Source organism: Nicotiana tomentosiformis, chromosome 2 (assembly GCF_000390325.3).
Source record: "Nicotiana tomentosiformis chromosome 2, ASM39032v3, whole genome shotgun sequence".
Classification (NCBI taxonomy): Eukaryota; Viridiplantae; Streptophyta; class Magnoliopsida; order Solanales; family Solanaceae; genus Nicotiana; species Nicotiana tomentosiformis.
This window is the reverse complement of record NC_090813.1, coordinates 37794738-37817673: the sequence shown is the minus strand read 5'-3', so window position 1 is coordinate 37817673 and position 22936 is coordinate 37794738. Positions and strand designations below refer to the sequence as shown.

The window sequence follows — 22936 nt, the reverse complement described above, 5'->3', positions numbered from 1 at the left end:
ATGTGTTCATTCAATGTTAACTGTTATATAAACCCCCATTTTCCCTTCTTGGGATAGACTGGAATCGATATACTTTCACTAAAAATTGGAGCTTTGTTTTGTGATTCCCTTATTATCTTGTTCTGAACTTCATTTTGGCTGGCTGAAAACCAAGGCCACTGAGATTCTGTTATTCGAACTTTCTCTTGGTGCGAGCATTTCCTGGAGTTCTTCTAAAACTCTTGGGAACTTTGACGCGTTGAGATTCTGGGTTCTTGTGGAATTTTTGTTCTTTGTTGTTGTCCGTTTAACTGGTAAGTCACTTGATCTTCTACTATTTCATTTTTTATGTGTCTCTAATTTGCATGTACTCTCGCTTGTGTTTCTAATCTACTTTTTATGCACAACTCTGTTAGCCTTTCACTCGTTTTAAATCTCTCTAGCATTTAATTCCTCATAATGCTGCTAGTTCTGAGATTGTCTATGTCTAACTTGGATAATCTGAACCCTCCTAAGCTCGTTTAGCTAGTGTGTTGGTGTCTGAATGTTCATGAATATGCTTACCTGCTTTGTCCTGGATCTCTGTGATGAATGCCTCACATCTGTAATAACCTGTGTTAAGACCTTCACTGTTAACTATGACTTGTTTCTCTGCTATTATGTCACTCAGCATGCTCACTTGATCTCATACCCCTTTAATGATGCATTTCAATTATAGAACAGTTATTTCAACTTGTTTTCCCTACCATGTTTGAACTATTTTGATATTAAGATGAATCTCGGGCATAACTTAGACCTTTCCTAGTTAATTAGTCTACTGGTCAATGCTTGGATGCCTACGCTTGCCATTTGACATGAGTTTATTTTCACTCTGTTCTGAATCTCTGTAGTGATTATCTTGCATATGTAATATGTTCTAATCTGTGTTAAGATTTTTCTATCAACTATGACCTTGCTTCCTTGCTAATATGTTCCACATCATGTATTTGGCTCACTTAATTCCTTGTTCCTTCGGTGATTACTTAACTTGTCACAATGTGTGTTCCCCTATCATGTCTAAATGTTGTCTTATTCCCTGATGAGAGTTAACATGTCTGTTTCATAACATCAAGACCTATACTTAGCACAATCTGGACCTTCTTTAGGTAAATAGTCTACTGCGTCGATGCTAGAATACCTAGATGTGCTATTTAACATGAGCTTACTCTTCACTCTGTACTGAATCTCTATGATGCTTGTCTTGCATATATAATGTGTTTTAATGTTATAAGACCTTTTTCCGTCAGCTGTGATCTTGCTTCCCTACTAATATGCCCCAGTATGTCTTAATCCCCTGCTCCTTCAGTGTTTGCTTGGACTGTCATAATATGTGCTCTCTATCATGTTTCAATGCAATCTTGCCTCCTGATGAGAATTAACATATTTGTCTTATGATACTAAGATGCATGCTTAGCTTAATCTGAACCTCTTAGGTCCTAATTGGTTTAATGTCATGAATGATAATGTATATCTTGCAAACCTATTTCTTCCCCAATTTCTTTCAATATGAGACTATCTATGTGGTGTTTTGCTGTCTTGCTGAACCTGCTGGCCTGCTTGATTAGTTGCTCTGTATGCTTAACTTGGTGTAGTACCTAATTTCTGTCCCTCTATCACTATCCACTCTCCTTATTTGCTACTCATGCTACTTTAAATTCTCATTCTTAGCCGGCTGAAAGCCAAGGCTATCTAGGTTCTATTATCGACCTCCCTAGTGTGAGCATTGCTCGGGGTCCAATTGAGACCCTTGTGAACTCTGACACACTAGGGCTTGGTCCTAGTCATTCTCTCAATCTCCAAAACTGTCCCTAATACTCTATTTCCCTGTCATGTACTGCATGTCTATATTGGTTGTTCCAAGTGGTGCAACACTTGGTGCTGCAACTCATTTGAATGGGTATGGCTTATTCTATGGACCCATGATCGTGTATTGAACGTGGCTCTTTGTTGAAGGCCCAGTAAGGCTGGGTATCTAGTTATTTTATTTGGGCCTACTGTAGGCCTGTTCACTGTTATGTAATATTTTTACTCATTGTTGGGCCTGTAATAATCTTTGTATAAATAATTGGGGTTGTTAGTAAAAGGGAATGGGGGTAGTTCTTAGTATTTACATGCAATGGGTAGATGACATGTCTATAGGACTTGATAATGTGTTCGCTATATGTGTTGTTCAATTACATGAGCACTGTAGAGATCATGACATTAGGAGAAGCACACACGCACTGCCTGTTTACTATTAATCATGAGTTCAAATGCTATGTCTACTGCTACGTGTTTATAGACAGCACGCTTATAGGGAGTAAGCACTCATTCAACTTGCATGATTACTTTCGACTATACTAGAAACCTACCTATAGGAGGAACAAATAAATTTTCCTTCAATTCGCTTCAGTTATTCACTAGAAATTATTCCTATAGGATTTTTGATCACTTCATTTGCTATTGTACCGCATTAATCACTAGAAATCTTGTTCATAGGACTAAGTATAAATAAACAAGCTCTAAAGTACTATGCGAGAGATCCTGCCTATAGGAAATAGTTGCTCGCTATAATTGGTTAATGCTAGACCATTCAAACACTGCTTTATGCCCGTCGTATGAATAATTTTGGGACTCTTTCCCTAGCAGATTCTGTTGTACCCAACTGCGTAAATCACGTTGGCATCGCACATATAGGATTGGTAACTTAAAACTCCCAACAATTAGCTTATGATACCCGCATGATTCTGTCTATAAGCTATATCATACATCTGAAATCACATGCATACTTTGATCGCCTAGAAAGCATGTCTATAGGATTCTGCAGATTCTTGATCGGTATATGTTTTTGCGTGCATTTGTTGTTTAAGTGTGAAGGCAAACTTGAGCTTTGACTACCTATATGTGAAGTCCAATGTGTTTTGTATGTCGCCTAGTTTTGACATTTCAGAGCAACCTAAGTGAGGTCTAGAACCATCCAAAGTAAAGGTCCAATACCTCCTGGACCATAGATACGGAACGGGTAGTGCACGCATAGGGTACGACCTATAATTGAATTAGAACACTCTTAGGTAACAACTTTAATATAGTAATCGGGTAGCAGGAGATGATAGTTTGTGCCCGCTGAATAATATGAGTAACACCCCATCTTAAGGGTGTTACAAAGTATTATTTATGTTGCACAGGGTGATCCTTTAGGCTAAAAAATTTAGGACCCCCCCCCCCTCTTTATATGTCGTTATTAGATCTAAATAGTTGTATCCATATATTCGCACTAAGATTTGTGTCAACCATGTTGTAATAAAGTTCTGTGACTTCTGAACTCCTTTATTTATTTGATCACCTAGCTTAATCAGAATCCACATGATCTTAAGTTCAGTCGGGACCCACAATTGTGGACCTCGAGGAGTGCCTAACACCTTCTCTTTGAGGAAACTTGAGCCCTTACCTGATCTTTGGTGGCGTTGACTAGTCAAACTGAGTCATTTGCATAATAGGTGCCCTAACGCACCACCTTAAAATGTTAGGTGGCGACTCTCCTCTTTTAATACCTCCTAAAAAAAAGAATGGTCACACGTCGAAGCCCGATTTCGCGAGAAAAAGGGGGCGCGGCATATATACTAATTAGATTATTGCTTCTTCACAAGTCTATCCCCCAACAAATCCGACCTTGTAGCCCTAGCGCTTCGTGTTCTATATATATATATATACTTCGTGTTCTTATATATATGCGGATATACCTATATATATATATATATACACACACACACACACACACACACACACACACACACTTCGTTGTACTACTTTAACTATATATAGCTTGTTATAGTATATGTTAGTGCATTCATTATTTGTATTACCAAAAGTATTAATGGATTATATTTATATTATTTAGATAGCAAATTTTAATGTGATTTAAAAGTTTGACCATATTTGACCTATGAACCAACCAAAGTTTGTCGGTTATTTTTCAGAAATTACAGCTACCGACCAAAGTTGGTCGGTAAAATGTTCTCCTGTAGTAACCGACCGACTTTGGTCGGTAACTTCAACTATAAATTTTATAAAATAATTTAAATAATAATATAATTATTATAATTTAAAAATGTGGGTCTACCTAACCGACCGATGTTGGTCGGTAATCAAAAAAGTATTTTGACTAAGCAAGTCTAACTATTGCAGTCAAATGTTTGACCAATATACCGACCGATTTCGGTCGGTATGTCATTTTTAAAAATGTAAAATATTTTTTTGGTAGTTTTCGTCCGCCTTGGACGGTTTTTTGGTCACTTGTTTTGACCGATTAGACCTCGGTCGGATTTTACCGAATTTCTAGTAATGTTTAGCCAACCCAATGCATCAAGCTTTATGCGGAGTGTAGGGAAGAACTGTACCACATTGTATCTATTGTATGGTGCCTTAATTTGCATTGCTACAAGTGTCACACCTCCTTTTATCCCCAAAAGATATGTGTTTTTATATGAATTGTGGGTTAAAGAGTTTTCGCGACTTAGAAACCTCGACCTCCAAGCCACATTAGTTTGCATAGTTGTTTTATGTCATTTCAGAAGAGTATTATGCTAGTTAATGGACATTCAATTGTCCATTTCGTGTCAGTGAATCCTAGAACGCCAGCCATCAGTATAAATTGTGAGACCTTCCTGCTTGGTCATGCAAATTAGGTGAGCTTAATTAATCGGATTGATCTCATTTGTGCACCCTTCAAAGATTAGTTCTGCATTGACTCACTAGTTCGTGCCTAATATTTGGAACTATTCCCAGAAACAGGTCCAGAAGACAGTTTTCATTACCTGTAATTCACTACAAGAAACTTGATCTTTAGCGACCATTTCTTAACGAAAGGACATGATTCCGATCGTTATAAGTGTACTAATCACGACAAATTTTTGCCGATTTTTAGTTCAACATCCTCCACCCCTACCCCGATCCCCCCGCTGCCTAAAAATAAACGAATAAAGAAAGAGAGAAAAAAAAGAACCCTAAGCCATTGCCATTCTCTCTGTTTTCGAAGAGTAAAATTATGCGGCTGAAGCTGATGCTCAATTTCGATCTACAATTTTCTTCTCTCTCTGTTCAAGGTAAGTCTCTGCTACTAAACCTGCGGTAGCAACAATGGAGTGTGATATTGGGTTTTCTTTTGCAGTTTCTAATTATTTGTTTATTTGATCGTATTTATTATCTTTTACAGAAACTGCAATGGTTTAGTAATCTGCTTTTGAGTATTGTAATGGAAGTTCCTGCGATGTATGGCAATCTAACAGTTCTTTCGGTTTTGTTTTACTCTTCTATTGTTGGTTATTTATTTTCAAAGGTCTCCTCGAGCCCTAATTTCTGTTTGGCATTATCCTATTCATATTTTATCTCAATTCAAACTTCAAAGGCATCTATTTATGCCATAACATCTTATCCATTTCCCCTCTTTGCTTTTATTTTCGTCTTTAAGACGTACATTAAATTTGATATAACCTTAATCAAATTTCATATTTATTTGTTTTAAGAAAACCTTTTAATTAATTTTATATAATGCTAACATTGCCTCACCCATTGTTTAGAAATTGTATTAGGGGGAGCAAGAGAAAAATTAAAAAAAATAAAGAGTAGAAAAGAAAATTGGAACTGTGAATGTTACTAGGGAAGGAGACCAATGTCAAAGTTGAGTTGATTGTTACAAAATTAAATTAAATAGAAGACTTGAAAGTTCGAGTAAAAGAAAAGAAGACTTAAATCCACGAATTTCATATATACTCGTGTGCCACTATGACTTAATCCAACTCGTTGAAATTTTAGTTTCTAAATCTATCACAACTTATTTTGGTAGAATGCTAATTGATTGCTATTTGCCATTCTTGACCTAGTCATCTAAGTGAAGTAAATATTTATTTGCTCATAAGTGTGTGTAAAACTTTAAGTGAATTTATAAATTTTTTTCTTGAAGTGTTCCCTCGTTTGTTTGTTAGTTTGTTAAATAAATATTTGCTTTTACTTTTTTGGTTGTTCTCCATCAGCTTGCATTTCCGGCATAAATTTTCCTGTAGAGTACTTGAAATTCCATCTTTATTTTAAGTTGGAGAAGAGTTTGTTTAACAATTAACAGGAGCAATAGCTAGTTTAATTAGCAGAAGTTCCATATATAGCATCAATTGAGCAGTAGGTGTTTTCATATAATAATTTATTTATCAGTATGTATTAGTTTAATTTGGAGATAGTTTCATAGCGTAGTTATTAACCAGAAAAGGTACATAGCAAAAAGGAAGATAAAGGGAGTGATAACAAGTAGTTGCTAAATCATACAACCTGCAGTAGTTATAATTCCTGTGAGTTGAATTGAGAAGTTGACACTGAATTTGGAATCTCTTAGTGTCATAAACATATTTATCTATATCAAAGTCCAAATGTATTTGGAATTTAATATGGTACTCCTTAGTAGAAAAGATAATTGGATAATTGTGAATCTGACTGGTGCTCATTAGTAGAAAAGATAATTAGGTAACTGTGAATATGATTGGTGCTCGTTAGTTAAAAAGATAATTGGTTTGGCTAACTGTGAATTTGAATGGTATTCGTCAGTAAAAAGATAATTGGTTAACTGTGAATCTGACTGGTGCTTGTTAACTATGATTGAGATACATCATAGATGATTGTATTTGACCTTACTTTAGATTTCAAATATTTAGATAATTAGTGTTAGCTGCACAGTGAACTTGTATCTCATTTTTTAGGAATAGTAGAAGTTACAAAAGTACCTACATAAAGGAGGCATATTTCACCGGGTTACCTATGTAAAAGTGCAGAAGTTCAAGAACAACTAAGGAACACAACATTGGCTACGAGTTGTGAGTTCTTCAAATATTTATGCTTTCTTTCATCCTAAATAGCAGTAAAGTCATGATACGTATTTCAGCTTAGTTTGGTCAAGCTGCGAATATGCTTGTCTCTCGTACTTCTTGTTATGAATGATTGTTGTGTCATGGGCTATTAACGTAAAAGTGCTTTATTAGAAATTTATTTAAAATTTAAATACTAGTGGGTCTTGCATTAAGCAGCAGAATATTAATATTAGATTAGAGGTGTAGCCTATCAATACAAGTATAACGGAATATATCGCACTACATTACTCTAGATGTGAATGGCTAAAAGTATATTTGACAAGCGTATCTTGTTGTCTCATCCTGTTCATGGCATTGTTAGTAGGAACAATTTTCTGTCTCCCCCTACCCTCCTATAGATTTTTTTGGTTGCTTTTTTGATTGAGTAGGGAACTTATTGAACTAAAAGATATTTCAAATTTAGAGAGGTTGACAAAATTTATCTATGGTTTAGCTGTTCCACTAAATTATTAAGCCAAGTTGATGCTATTGTACCTCTTTTCCTTTATAACAGAGTGATGTGGACACATGCTTGTGTATATACTTGTCAAGATTTAAGTCTTTCTTTTAATAAATTCTTTTAACGTTGTTGTTTAGGAGATCAAGAATTTGAAGTTTGAAGAACTTTTCCTAAAAGAAAGTGCAGAGCAAGTATAAGCAACTGCAAATATTAAAGAACAAGTTGAAGCACAAGAGAGAGATGTTTTCTATTATGTTTAGAGTTGTTTAAAGATGTTCTCACTTGTACATAAATTCTGTTCTTTTTTGTTAGGAGTTGACAACATACTATCATACAAATTGGATAGGTATATTCTTGTAATATGATACTTTAGTTCTTTGTAATAGACTATGAAATTTTATATATTAATATACATTATTATATTTTTTCAGATGTGTCTGTGTATCTAAACCCTAGATCATATACAGATTCGAGTTTTGATTGTTGTGGAAGATTAATAGACAACTAGCGAAGGTTAAAGAACTTTCAGCAACCGAATTTGTTGTCGTAATTACAAGATTTATCGAGTGAAATAACAAGCAGCGAAGGGAAATGTGGTCGTTAAAAGGAGCTATAACGATCAGATTTCTTGTTGTCGCTAAAGGTTCTTTAACAATCGACTTGAGATCCGGTCGTAAACTTTTAACGTCGAGGCTTTTAGCGTCCGGCGACGATCGATTTTTTCCTGGTCGTTATTGACTAATAAAAACTGGATTAGGATTTTTAACGACCGAATTTTCCTTCGTTAAAGGCCTATTTTCTGGTAGTGATTTGACTTGCTGATCATAGAATTGAATGTTTAAAGTTTTCCCAGTCAAATTTTCTTTTTTAAGGAAAACTAACAGAAGGAAAAGAAAGCAATTTAACCTCTCAAGAGAATGTCTATTGCCGTCTGTCTTGAGTTGCTTTCCAATTACCACCTACTTTGTTTAGCTTCTGACATGCAATTAATGCATAATATGACATTCCCAGGAATAATTCACCCAACTCTCATTCCAAGGTCATCTACATTCTATACATATTAGCTTGTTCCCCTTTTTCTTTTTTTTTCTTTTTTTTTGTGTGAAGAAAAATGGAATTACAAGACGAAGTAATTACAAAGCCGCCTTTCTTTAACCAAACAGGAAAGAAGAGAGGAAAAAAACATAACCACCGCAACACTGTTTCTATCCTCCCTTCTTATTTTTGTTGCTCTGTCTTTTTATCAAAGTGTTAACGCCAAAGTGGTTATTTGAAGTACTTGTGTCCATAAAATATAAGAATAGTAAAAAAAAAGATCTAAGCGTACGTTGTTGTTCAAGTGAGAAAAATTAACAGTAAAAGTACACTAAAGTGGGCAATTATTTTCGTTTTTTCCCCAAAGAAGTGCCTTAAAGATGAAGTGATATTAATAGGCAAGAATGCTACACGTGCATGTATCTCGAAAGCATTCACATTGAACAATAAAACATGAAACTATAAGAAATTCTGGTTAAACGACAAAAGTGAAAATGCAACTTACGACTATGGTGACAATAGGCATAACGCCGAATCATGAGATGGTCATCATCCTGTTGTCTTCCGTTCGTCACACACTTCTCATAGGCATGCATTTATAGATAACTTTGAATATTTTAAATTTTACAAGAGTGAGTTGCTTTGGTGGTGAGCACCTTTGAGTCACCTTAAGAGTAAGGTGAAGAGTTCTAGGAGGGAGGGAGCCGAGTGTCAATCGAAAACAGTATCTCTACTCCAGAATAAGGATAAGGTCTGCATTATTGTTATTGTTATTTAAATATTTTAAACTTCAATCTTATCGTGCTTAAGTGCCCTAGAATTTTGACAACAACCAACCTATTAATAGCCAAGAAGTCAAAAATTCTAATGAAGAAATTTTAAAAAATGTAAAATTACCACACTTGAAATTTAAAGGTGTAACCTGACACCTTTTGGAGTCACTTTTAACAATTTATGTATGCAAAAAGCAATTCCTATTCGGTTTTCAATTGAACCATAGTATATACTAGTAGACTATAGGGAATAGAGTAACATTTAATAACTAACGTATCTTAGAATTAAAGACTGGAGTGTGGTCCTTTAATCTTATCCTTGGATAAGGAAACATGAGAATCGAGTCCAAGCAATGTATACACATAAGGTACATGGGATTGAGAATGTGGTCCCATCCTTGGATATAATAAATTAAATAAGCACGAACAAGTTCAAGCAATGTATATATTACATATAGAACATGGAAGTGTGAGCTTGTTAAAATAGCATGCAGTATCATATTAAAATTGATTAAAATAATGTAGTAAAGTAGATTAAATTAGCTCTTAAATAATTTGACAAGAAAATATTTTCACCGTCATAGTTACGGAGAGGATAATAGTTTAATTTCTGAATATTGATAGTGTGCAACAACAAGTAATAGTATATAATAATTCTAATTTGATAAGTTAAAGATGAAAAAAATGATTAACTTTAACTAATTAAACTACATTAATAGTATAAAATCTTTTTGAGTAGTGATTAGAATATATTGAAGTAAGTAAATCCAAGACTAAAGTCAAAAAGCTAATTTATACCGTATGGTAAAAAAAAAAAGGAAGTGGGACCCATATAAGTGAAGACTGGTCCGAACTTGGGAAAAGAGGCCACGTTTCAGAATGATGCCGCAACAGGCTTGAAAATGAAAGTGGGATAAAGAATGCCTTAAAAGACCCAAACAGACGGTCCATATTCCCCGGCCTTAACAAAAACCGTCTGTATTCCCCGTCTCTTCACTCCCATTTTTGAACCACCATTTAATAATTATTCACTTCAAATTTATATACCAAACAAGTTACAACGTGAATCAGTTGAGGAATTTTCTCAGATCGAAGCAAATTAATGGCTACTTTGCAGAAATTCAAGCTTCTGGCAACTCAATGTGCAGTAGCAGGAAGCCCAACGCGGAGCCCAACAACAAGCCCAGTTATTCATCTCCGCCGCCGGAAGACTCTTCGTATGCTCCTCAGCCGCGGCGGCAGCAGTAACCGTAGACTGCCTCGTCGGGAAGTCTGCTCGCCGGATCGGCACCGAGATTCGCCGGAGAAGGGGAAGGAACTGGTTGTCAGTCACAAGCTGAAGGACTTGTTTGTTTCATCGCCTCCCTCGTTTGAAAAGACACTTTCGGAGAATACGAGACAAGGACTCTCGCCGGAAATTTCCCGTGCCGGTGGCGGTATTAGTGCGGGGTCAGCTGTTCGGAGAATTGGGATACGTTCGCTCCGACCATTATCGGCAACTTTCCGGCAACGGTTACTGAGGAGGGCTTGGCGACCTGTACTTGTGAGCATACCTGAGTAAAGTAATTCACTTGGTATATTGTACCCCGGTTAATTAGAGCAAACTAAATACAATCATATATCTAACTTAATCCTCTCTGTTTTTATTCCCAAAAAAAATCATTTTCGTAATTTATTCTGCATTTATAAAATTTTTGTCGAAATTCCCTGAGTAGCTTAATTATAAAGATATCACAGTATCATAAATTATTTGAAACTTTATGAATAACTTTGGCCTAAGCTTTGATCTTAAAAAGTTTACTTTGGATACCAAACTTGATAGGTGTTCCATTGTGATTCATTGAGCGGACCTTGATTTTATTGCGATTTCTTTTTCTTTTTTAATCATTTTCTATTCATTTGGGTTTTATATTTTGCTTCCTTATTAATAATGTATAAAAGGTTAGAAAATTAAATTAGTCACCTTTTGTGCCTAGATCAAAAGGATTTATTAAAGTTTTACTTTAGTGGCTATTTAAACATTGAATTGTGGACTCTTGCTTCTAATTTCCATGGACGAGATTTGTCACTTGCTTTTTTTAACAACAATATAGTGGTAGTAGACTAGTAGTACGTAGTAATAGAGGAAATGTCATAGGAAAAGCTAAATTCAACAATTTCGAGAATTTTCAAATTATTCTTTAAAGATCAAACTTTTGTCATTTCGATGAGAAGATTTGTCTACTTTGTAATTTGAACCTGTAAAGGAGTTGGGAATCACAAACATTATGGAGGACATAATGGTTGTGTACCATGAGATTTAGCAATCATTCGACTTCCAGCATACGAAAACCAAAGTTTTTGCTTCTTTATCTTTTATAATTTCGAGTAATTGAAGAAGATTTTTAAAATTTTAATGGCGCCTCTGATAAAATGATTAATGAGCAAACAATAATTTAATTTCTTTTGATTAACTACCCATATGTATGTCGTCAAGGGCGAATACATGACGAAATCAATAGATGACAAATGCATTCATTGTCTCTAATTCAAAGTATACCTATATCTTAAAAAAATATACTCCTAAGTTTGAATTCATTTTGTTACAAAGAAGTAGTGAGTGTCTGAGTTTAATAGTAGTGAGTGTCTGAGTTTAATTGAACTTGTATTTAAGTTATATATATTGAGAGTATAAAAATTATTTGCATTATAAGTATAACTAAATTGGTTATAACAAACTTTCTCTTTATTTATCAAGTTAGCATATAATGCTTGATAGAAAGAGTTATTTTTATTGTTGTTGATTAATTTATTTGATACTCCTATGTATTAAAAAAATTACATTGTCAGTACACAACACAAACACTTTTTTCTCATACATTTTTATAGACATTCAAGTGAAAAAGACAAATAAAATAAAAGTGAGAATGCCAAAATAGTTTAATTCTTTCTTATTGTTGCTATTGTTGTGTGTACAATCGTTTTCAGCTAAGATAGTACGAAACAGTCAGGAAAAGTCTTTATACGCATGCATTGGTAATTGGTTTAACGGTTAAACAATGGCAGGAACTGCACAACCCATGTTATTAAAAATAGGTTTTTTAACCTACAAGGCAAGAAATCACTATTTTAATCTGTATTCTAGTAAAGTAGCAGAAACTTAATAATACTGAGATTGAAACTTAGGCTTTCATTGGTTTGGTAATGGAAAAGGGTATGGTGGGGCAAGTAGGTATGAAAGTGTCATAGATCATGACGACAAAGTCCAATAAGAAAGAGATAAAAAGTAGATTTTGATTATATAATCTAAAGTTCTGTCTCATTTTAGTTCGTATTTTAGGTTTGCTCCTATACTTACGCTTTTTGACGAGGTCAGTGGGGATTAGGGGCCTATGATTTTGTTTACAACTTAAAAACCTATGAATGAGATTGGACACCTCTTATTTCATTTTTGAAATAGTCTGCACAGAATCATCAACTTGTCTATCATCTTATTATCGATTTTTGGCTTTTATTCTATGGCTGATAGAGTGGCGAACCTAGAAAATTTTTGCCACTAAATTCAATAAAGGTGTTCAAACATTTGTTAGTGGACTATGTAAGAGTATTTCAAATCTATTTTTAATCAATAATAAGTATTATTTTATCTTATATAGCGTATAATTTTCCGGCGAAAAATGGCCAGTTGACAACTCTTGATGGAAGCTTCGCCCCTGAGCTGATACGTTAGTTAGTGCAACTTGTTTTGTTTTTACTTTTGTTTTTGTCATCTTGTTGGTTGATTCAACTTAAATATATAATGTTAATGGAAATTGTATTAAGTTCAAGTTTAGGTGCCTTAGTTGTTTACAAAATGAACGAGGTTGGGTTGATATAACCAATTGTATTTAAGCATCAAATTAAAATAGTCATCCATACCTTTAATTTTTAGCATACTCAAATTATATATTTTTGAAAAATGACATTGTATAGCCGCTGTAAAAATAATAGCCGAAAAATATATAAAATTTGTATATTTTTTGTAAATATATACCTAATACCCTATATTTTTTGAAGAGTATAAATTCAAGCTTTCACAACCCTGCTCGAGCACGAAATTAAAGGTAGCTCCTTGCTTTCTAGCTGAAACTTTTTGGTGGTTTGCCTTTTGTTCATGTTAAACATTGTATCTAAAATAATGAAAGGATTTAGAGTATGAGAGTCAAATTATGTAAAAAACAAATTATTATGATTCAAATACTAAATTTTCAATCTTTAAAATAAGATCTACATTATATAAGTTAAAAAAATACTACTTCTATAATTTTTTTTAACATGTATAATTCTTTCTAGACAATATCTCAAGCTCTCCATTTATCATCTAGTAAGTGTTGAAGTTAAATCATTGAATATAATGCACCTATATTTGTATATATACACATATACACTTGACATGCATGTGAATATGGCCTACTTATAGTAAGCTTTTTTCTTTTGGCAAGATGTTTGAAGCTTTAGGCAAAAGAAGAATTACCAATGCATGCAAATGCCCAATGAAGGTATCTGTCATTTCCCCTTTCCACCGGCCTAAAATGCACAATATATATAGTTACAGTGCCAGACAGCGAGAATCCGAATGCTTTTGTTGCGTACTATAGCAAAAACTTGAATAAATCTAACATAGCACCGCTTGCTTGTAAAGTCAACCACGCTCTTCTTTTCTGCATGTTCAGCTTGAACTTTGTAAAAACTTTAAAATTTATACGTATAATAAAATTATACTGTATTTATTTTGAACTAGCAAATAATTCAAGAATCTATATGTTACCGCCTCTGTCTAGGACTATTTCAAAGATAATGTAGTGTGCAACGTACCGGCACTGAAATTTGTGCAGTCCACTGGCATATTATCAATTTTGAAATGATTCTAAGTAAAAGAAAAAAAGAAAGTGACTTGAAAGAGTGGAGCAAGTGGAATGGCAGAAAAAAATTCTCTTTTTAAGTGTTTTGCATGATTTCGTCACAACTCGACCAGCATCTCTTTGATAAGTGACAAGTCTTCACGAATTGTGGTAATTTGTCCAAAATGAGTACCCCATCCAGAGCCAATATTATGTACATACATTGAATCATAATTAGACCGTCTAACTTGGGTGCATGTACATATGCTAATCAGTAATTAACAAAACCAGATTGGTATATATATGCATCTCCTCAGAAATTAATCCAACCCTCTCCCTAGAGATGAATTTGTTAAAACCAGTTGGTGAAAAATAATAGTACTAGGCTAGCTAGATTTTCCATTAATATTAAGTTAAAGGTGGCCCACATATTACTAACGATAATTCATATGTATAAAATTATATACTGTAATTATTTAGTGATAATATTTGGGAAGGTTCCTAGATGAGATCGGCACTTATCATTTGATGGGAAGGATAAGGAGTCTTACTAACTGCACGGTTCAAGCTGGTTATATAGGCATGTGTTTCCATCATAGCAGACTACTATAGTTTTTGCCGGATATCGTCTTGAAAATTATGGTAAATTATGGTCATAACCGTGACTCATCTACTGTCGCGCCCCGTTTACTCGCAAAAACGGGTTTTAACATGTGACAACTCTTTTAAATGGGTGTTAAAAGAGAAGAATCGACACCTAATGATTTTGAGTTGCGTTAGGGCACCTATTTGCAAATAACTTTGTTTAACTAGTCTGTGTCACCAAAGATCGGGAGGGCTCAAATTACCTCAAATAGAAGGTGTGAGGCACTTTTCTAGGTCCACAACTATGGGTCCCGACCGAAATTTACGCTATGCGAAATAATTGGATTATAATTGTTCTATATGATCATGTAAGTGAGAGAAGACATGGAATTTAAAAAATTCACTATGATGTAAACACGTGTAAAGAAAATCGCTCAAGAATTAAACTGTATATAATTATCAAGACAAGTCTTCAGAGGTTACATGATACAACTTAGTTATTCCAAGTTCAAGAAACGCTCTCCGTACAGTGCGACTCTAGTGAACAATAACGTCGTCGCATCTTTATGGCCACAACTCCACCTTCCGATGGTGAAAAGCCACCTGACCATGCTCAAAAAAAGCGCCTTAACATTGCGTACAAACCCCAATTGGGCTCCCCTACCAAATCTAACCCAGCTACGGATTTCAATTTGGGTGGAGATATCTCAGTAGCAAAAAATCGCCTGGGAGCTTCTGAAAATTCCCAGTTCATTTCTGGTTCAAATCTTGGAACTCCATGCCATGGAGATTGTTCTCCACCTAAAGAGCTATCATTCCACCAAATTTCAGATCAATCCACCGCTAGATTCATCGTCAACGATCAATTGAATATCTCGGGCGACCACCAGTTGGTCGCTCATGGTGCTACAGGTGTCCAAATTGAACAAAATCAATTTGAAACTGTTTCTGCAGGTAAGGAGAATGTGACTAATCCATCTCCACCTGACTTCAATGGATCAATTGCCACAACATTGCAAAAACGATTTCTGCAACTGTTGGTCCACCACCTATTCGAGGAAATGCAAAAGTAAATTCTACTAACTTGATTGTGGTACAAGGTGATGAAGATGTTTCTAACCCATTAAAGCGTCCTCACATTCAATCGAGCAGCATTCCCAGTATACCAGGTAACAGTCCAAGCCAAAACAATAATTTAAATCCACTACTTTCTGCTACTGGTTTAGCCATTGTAGATGCTCAGTCTAGAGATGAAGCACATATTGTCTTACCATCACAACAACCCCAATTAAACCAAAACCACCACATTGTTAACCCCTTATCACACAACCACAGGTGAAAAATAAAAAAATGCATGAACACCATCCTCTGTACTAAAAAACCAGCATAAAACCAGCAACAACAACCTTCCTAAAATGTCATCCAACTTTGATAAGCCGAGTCACACCAAAGACCCAATACCACAACCAACAATCAAACAAACTCAATCCAGCACCAACACCAAAAGCCAAACTCAGGACCCTATCCCTAAGGCCAAACAACTGAACAACTCCCATGCACCACCACTATACATAGTCACTCACTTATATGTAACCAAATTGATAGCAAGACATGAAGCATAAATTAAACCTATAGAGTTTACACCACCTAGGATCACAATAAAGCAAGGTCAACCAGTTGTGATCTTCAGCAGAAGTGACTACATGGTCAAGCTTGCAGCCAGGTGAAAATACACAAATGTTGGAAAGTTCTCCAATACCATGCCTAGAATGGAGGTTATCAGAAAAAGTTGTCACTCAAACTGAATTGAAAGGTGGAGTAAATATAGCTCACTTCAATGCTAGGGCTGACTATATAGACCTAGACAATGAGTATGATCATATCACTGTATGGACTAGGCAATTTATGTATATACAGGGCCAAATGATAAAGCTTGAAGCCTGGACACCTACCTTTAATCCAACTGAAGACTCTACTGTAATTTCACTGTGGGTTGTCATCCCTGAACTACCTTGGCATTTCTACTACATGGAGATCCTCACAGTTCTGCTATCTTCTGTTGGGAAAGCTTTACACTTAGACCTGGTATCATTTCAAAAAATAAGAGAGAGTGTGGCCAAAGTCAAGATGCAAATTAATCTTACAAAACCTAGACCACATCATGTGTGGTTAGGATTTGATGAGAACCAAGATGTAAATGGTGATGGACAATGGTCGGAAGTGCAATATGAAAATATTCCTGATTCCTGCATTTATTGAAAACACTTGAACCATACTTCATCATCCTGTCTAGTTAGAATCAAAGATGAAGAAAACAAAAGAAAAAAAGGACTTTTTCACACATGAAGGCATCAGGGAAAGCCAACAATAGAAAAATCCTTATGGGGCAACATCAACAAGCCAGAACCAAAGACAGCAACATAAAGAAGCCAATACTGCACCTCAACAAAGTCCTTAGGAACACCAAACATCAGGGGTCATTCCTTCAAACAATGAATGGCAAAATCAGAAAAGGAAGCATTTCAAGGGACAACAACAACATAATAAGAATCAACACCAAACATATGCACCAAATCAAACATCAAATCAACACTAACTGATGCACTCAAATAAGCAGTCTCAGGTAATTGAGAACTCCAAACAATAGAAGGCTAAAACAAATATGACAACTTCTACCTCTAATAATCCTTGAGTTGCCCTGGAGAATGGTGTTGATTCTATGGCTCAGAATCCTCTCTCTTCCCACTCCCGTATTAATGTTGACACTGTGAATACTGCTGCAGTTATTGGAGGAAAGGAGAATTATCAGGAGAAACCCTTAACCATGCAGGATGGGGATCCAAAAAGGGTGGGTATTCCTCATATTTTGTATGAGTGTGCTTCAATACCTTTGATTGACCATAGGAATGACTATACAACCCATCTTACCATTGATACACAATCAGATAAAATTCATGATCCTAATGGGCATTATGATGATCATCATTATGAAGAAGAACAACTTGCAGTAAAAAGAATGGCCAAAGGCAAAGGTCATGATGTTTTTGATGTTCGCATTCAACCTACAAGACAGAAGAATAAACCAAGTCAGAAAAAGAGAAGAGCTCTCCAAAGGAAAAATGCAGGTATCAGAATAATTGAACAATCAGAGGAACCTCATCTTAAGGCTCCTGGGACTTACTTTCAGACACCATCCCAAATGACAAGGCGTCTTCCAAACCACGAGGAGAATTGTCATCTTGGTAATGGAGATGATACTCACATGGTAGTGGCACATTCTGACAAAGATAAGTTTCCCAACACAAACCCTTAAACAGATCCAGGGAGTTAGTCAGCTCTAATGATCTCTTTCAACAGACATTCACCTTCAGGTCAGGAAGATGATGAGTACAGACCTATACAATATGAGGATGAGCTAACTAGGGCTTCAAAAAAGGATGATGGCTTCAGTGATGGTATTGATGAAGATCAGCATTATGACCTCCTATTGGCAGCAGTTAATGGTGCTTCTGAACAGGACAATGTCACAATTTCTCATGAGAATCCTTCTAGAATGAGACCTTCGCCCAGACTTACCAGAAGCAAAGCTGCCTCAAACAGCAGTAATCTACCAAACTCAAGAACCCCCACCATTCCTAAATGATTAGTACAATCACTTGGAATGTTAAAGGTATCAGAACCTCTCGAGCTATTGAGAGACTCAAAACACTCAAACAAATCCATAAACTTTCCTTCATTACTTTGTTGGAACCATTCCGGGACAACCCTCATGTAAGGCCACGTAAATATTTCGCAAAGGAATTTAAGGTTTCGTGGTGCTGAATTAGGCTTACGTGTTTAAGGACGCGGCTCAGACTTTTTGGGTTGAACAATGCGCTGAGGAGTAAAGGAAAATTTTTGGCAGAAGAAGGCATTTATGCGGCCTACTATGCGGTCGCATAATCACTTTGCGGACCGCAGATTGGCCGCAAAGTAAAGCAGTATTGGGCAAGTGTGGAGGAAGGTCTGCAGTATATTATGCAACTGCAGACCAGGTAAGCGGTACATTATGCGACCGCAGAACGGCCGCAGACTGAAGCAGTGTTGCCTAGTTTCGGAGGGCCTTTTCGCGACCCATTATGCGGGTCGCATATTGATTGTGCGGTACGGTCTGTGATCGCAGACCCGGTTTCGGCAAGTTTAAGTTTTGGAAATTTTACCCGATCCCATTTTTATAAAAAGGCATTGGGGGTCATTTTTAAGGGTTTCATATGATATTTTTAGAGAGAGGTGAGAGTATCTTAGAGAGAAAAGGAGAAGACCTAGCCATTTGTTCATCAATTCTTGCTCAAGGCTTGAAGATTTTACAAGGATCTTACTAGGGCTTCACAGAGGTAAGAATTTCTTCCCCCAATTCTTCAATTTCGAGTTTGGGGTAAAAGATGGGTGATTGGGAGTATGATTCTTGGGTGTGAGAGTATTATGTATACATGCATGTACCAATAAGGTTTGTGGAAAGATTATTGAGTTCAAATAAATAAAGATTGGATTGTGGAATGAAGGAAATCTTATAGCCAAATTTGCACACCTAGTGTTTGATAAAATGCTCAAATGAGCTGAAACCATGAATATCTTCCTAATTTGTGTTCAATTTTATTATGTCTCAAAATAGATTGGAATTGCTAGGATTTTTGGAACGTTGTAGTAATTTAAGGAAAGCTCAAATCGAGGTATGTTGGCTAAACTCTTTTCTTAGAATTGAACCCCACATTATCCTTGTAAGTTCCAAGTTGTTCATTATAAAGTTGGCTATTCCGAATAAGCTTGTGTTGAAAGATATATGTTCAATATGTATTCCAAATGATTTTATCATGTTATGTTATCATTTGAGAATGTGTTCAAAGTATAGGTTGTGCATTAAAAATATTTCGACTTCAAGTCAAGTCCAAATGAAGGCTATTATGCCAAATTTTGTGAAAAATCTCTATGTGCCTAAGACTCTTAATTGCTCACATGTGTATAAAAAATCTTGATTTGAAATGCCTTGTTGGTGATGATGATGATGATATTTGAAAGTGAAAAAGGTGAGCATGAAATACTAAATACGGCTGACGTGCCAAGAGTGATTTTATAATTGTGGCCACTAGTGCCAATAAAATGAAAAGATGTGAAAGAAGCATGAAAAAAGATGATTGGTATAAAAGGATGATATCTCGAATGAGACTGCCTAACCGATCGGATCGTGATTGGACGCCATGCCGCACACATGGTGGTGATTATGCTGGAAATTATAATCGAAGTTGTGATTTTGGTTGATGTCTCGAATGAGACGGCCTAATTGATCAGGTCGTGATCGGACTCCGTGCTAAAAGTACGGTGGTATTGGTATTGTGAACGGTGGCATATTGGTACTAAAGATCTCACAACTTAAAATATGGAAATTTATTTAAACACTGTCTTGATCCTAATTTGAGGTTTGATGTTGTTTGTGACTTCCACTGATATTATGATTGTTCTTTCTTGTATTATTTATCATTCTATTGAGAGGGTGTTTTGTCATTCATACTAGTACTATTTCATATGTACTAACATCCTTTTTTCCGGGGGAGATGCATCTTCAATGGATGTAGGTGGTTCCACAGTAGGAGACATTAATCAGTGATAGCGGTACACCCTCTTCCTAGCTGACTTGTTGAGCCCCACTTCATTTCGTGGTCATGCATCTTTTGTTCCTTGTGTATTGTGTTTGAGGTATAGCCGGGGTCTTGTTTTCGGCATTATCATAGTACTCTTTTGTATCTTTTAGAGTCTCCGTAGACATAGTGTGAGTTGTATATTAGTACTGCACATTGAGTTGCCAGACCACGCAAATGTGTGTAATTTGAGACTTTAAAATGAAGTAACTAATGGTAATAAATTGGTATTGTATACATGATCTCTTTATTGTCTAATCAACAAAAATATATGTTATATTTATTGATAAGTGAGTTTGGGTAGAAAGTATTTAACATGCTTGCTTGACCGGATTCACTCGGTTGAGCGTCGGTCGCTCTCCCCGAGTTCGTGGCGTAACACCTCACCTTGATTACTTCAAAATTGAGCTCTCTATGAATCAAGCTGCTGCTAATGTCAATAACAAAATATGGCTCTTCTGGGATCAAGATTTTTCTGGCACTCTTCTGGATCAGGATGAACAGCAGATGACCATTGAACTAAAGCATATTGAACTTGGTAAAATTATTCTGCTTACAGTCGTGTATGCCAATTGCAAACCAGCATTGAGAGCTCCACTATGGGAGAATCTGAGACATAGGTCTACTATATGCAATATTCCTTGGTGTATAATTGGGGACTTTAATGTAATTGCTTCCATTAGGAAAAAGATTGGGGGAATTCTGTCACGACCCAAACCGATGGGCCATGACGAGTGCCCGAGTCCTACCTATCGAACACCCCTAAGCATGCGTCTAAGATATAAACATAAATTAAGGGTAGGTCATGAATAACATATGGCAATAAACTGTTGAATCACGTAAATAACATACGCGAGGAAAACCTGCCCAAAATATATATATGCATATACATGTGGAATACCGTAGGGCGAGCCGACAAGGCTGCTATAGACAACTATATATCCAAAACTAGAAGCCGATAAGGTCACATACTATCCAACTATACATGACTGTCTACAGACCTCTAATAGCGTGTACAACTATACAAAGGATGGGGCTGGGCCCCGTCATACATACATACATATATATATATATATATATATATATATATATAAAACATATCGTACCAAAACCCAAAGCAACTTCGGATCAAATGGAGCACACCAACTCTCGCTGATCAAGGATCTTAAGAAGGGGGACCGTCAGCCTGTCTACCTGCACCTGCGGGCATGAAACGCAGGCCCCAGGAAATAGGGGCGTCAGTACGAATAATGCACCGAGTATGTAAGGCATGAAAATGAGTACATAGAAGGCATAAAAAAGTATGGAGTAAAGGAATTCGCCTGTAAGCCTAAATAACTTTTTGAATCCTGAAATATTTATAATGTCATGCATGTGTGTATAAATATCATATCATGCATAGGTATATGCGTACATAGCGTCATCAAGACTCTGGGGGCATCCCATTATATCATCTCGGCCTCAGTGGGCGAAATCATCAATGTATACCAACTGATCAGGTGGTGCTGCATATATAACGATGTAACCTTTCCTCATACCCCATATACATATATATATATATATATATATATATATATGTGTGTGTGTGTGTGTGTGTGTGTGTATGTGTGTGTGTGTGTGTATGGGTATATAACGCTATCTGGTCATAGGTCAATGTACATGTATAAATGAATGTAATGAAAAATAAGTCAATAAGATCCTTCGGAATGTCATAAAGTCAATATGCCTTCGGATAAATTTTATCAACTACACATTTTTCTGAAACTCATGAACAGAAGGTATAATAATAAGACACATGGGGAATCAAGAACATAGGCACCCCTGGTGCTTCTATGAATAGAGGCATTTATGAAAGTCGTGCGTTTGCTTGTTTCATTTGTATCGTAGGGATCACGCCAAAAATAAAGAAGCGATAGCCTTAATATATCGTACTTGATGAATTTATCAAACACTTTTACTTGAGCTTGCCAAGAACAATTTTTGCTCCTTCTAAATCTTTGACAAGAACCAAGCACTCTTTATGATCATGGCATATTTCATGTTGCTGAACATATGGAGTATCATGTTGTGTACGTTTTTGCTATGTTTCTAAAGTAAGAGAATCCCCAACAATAGAAGGAAAGATTGCAACATCCTTTCTATATCTCAAATTGCCAAAGAAGAATAAAATGAAGGCTTAAGGGATATGTCTTGCATTTTCACGTGTAAGAAAGGCACTTTAAGTGCTATGAATCATATATGCACATTGGTGCCACTCTTGTCCAAATTAATGCCATGTGGTAGCCCACTAAAGTTCCTCATTCACTTAATCTTATTTAATACCATAATTATTTTCTTATTCTCCCACATTATTCCCATAATTAATCAAGTATTCACATAATTAATTCTAGCACACAATTTACTTAAATACTAATATACTTCATATACCTTACTATCATGGTCATGTGGTACCTTGTATGGCACTAGTCCATAAATATGAGGTATTGTAGCTTGGACTGTATTTTATCCCAAATTAACAAACTTCAACGAAACTCATTCTTTGATTTGTTTACACTCTAATCTTCACGGCACTCACTTATAACTTGTTATAAATAACATAAATACTTATAACCTCAAAAATAATCTCATTCCCGAGCTTACATCGATTAACTTACGACGAAACTTT

At 35.8% G+C, this 22936-nt stretch overlaps 1 protein-coding gene across 1 annotated transcript; it reads left to right on the top strand.

The window, feature by feature from the left end:
- The first annotated feature begins 10047 nt into the window (after window positions 1–10047).
- On the top strand, window positions 10048–10846 carry LOC104116785 (uncharacterized). The gene has a single exon (XM_009627722.4). The coding sequence runs from the start codon at window positions 10258–10260 to the stop codon at window positions 10714–10716; it is 459 nt and encodes a 152-aa protein (XP_009626017.1). The 5' UTR covers window positions 10048–10257; the 3' UTR covers window positions 10717–10846.
- Window positions 10847–22936: the final 12090 nt, after the last annotated feature.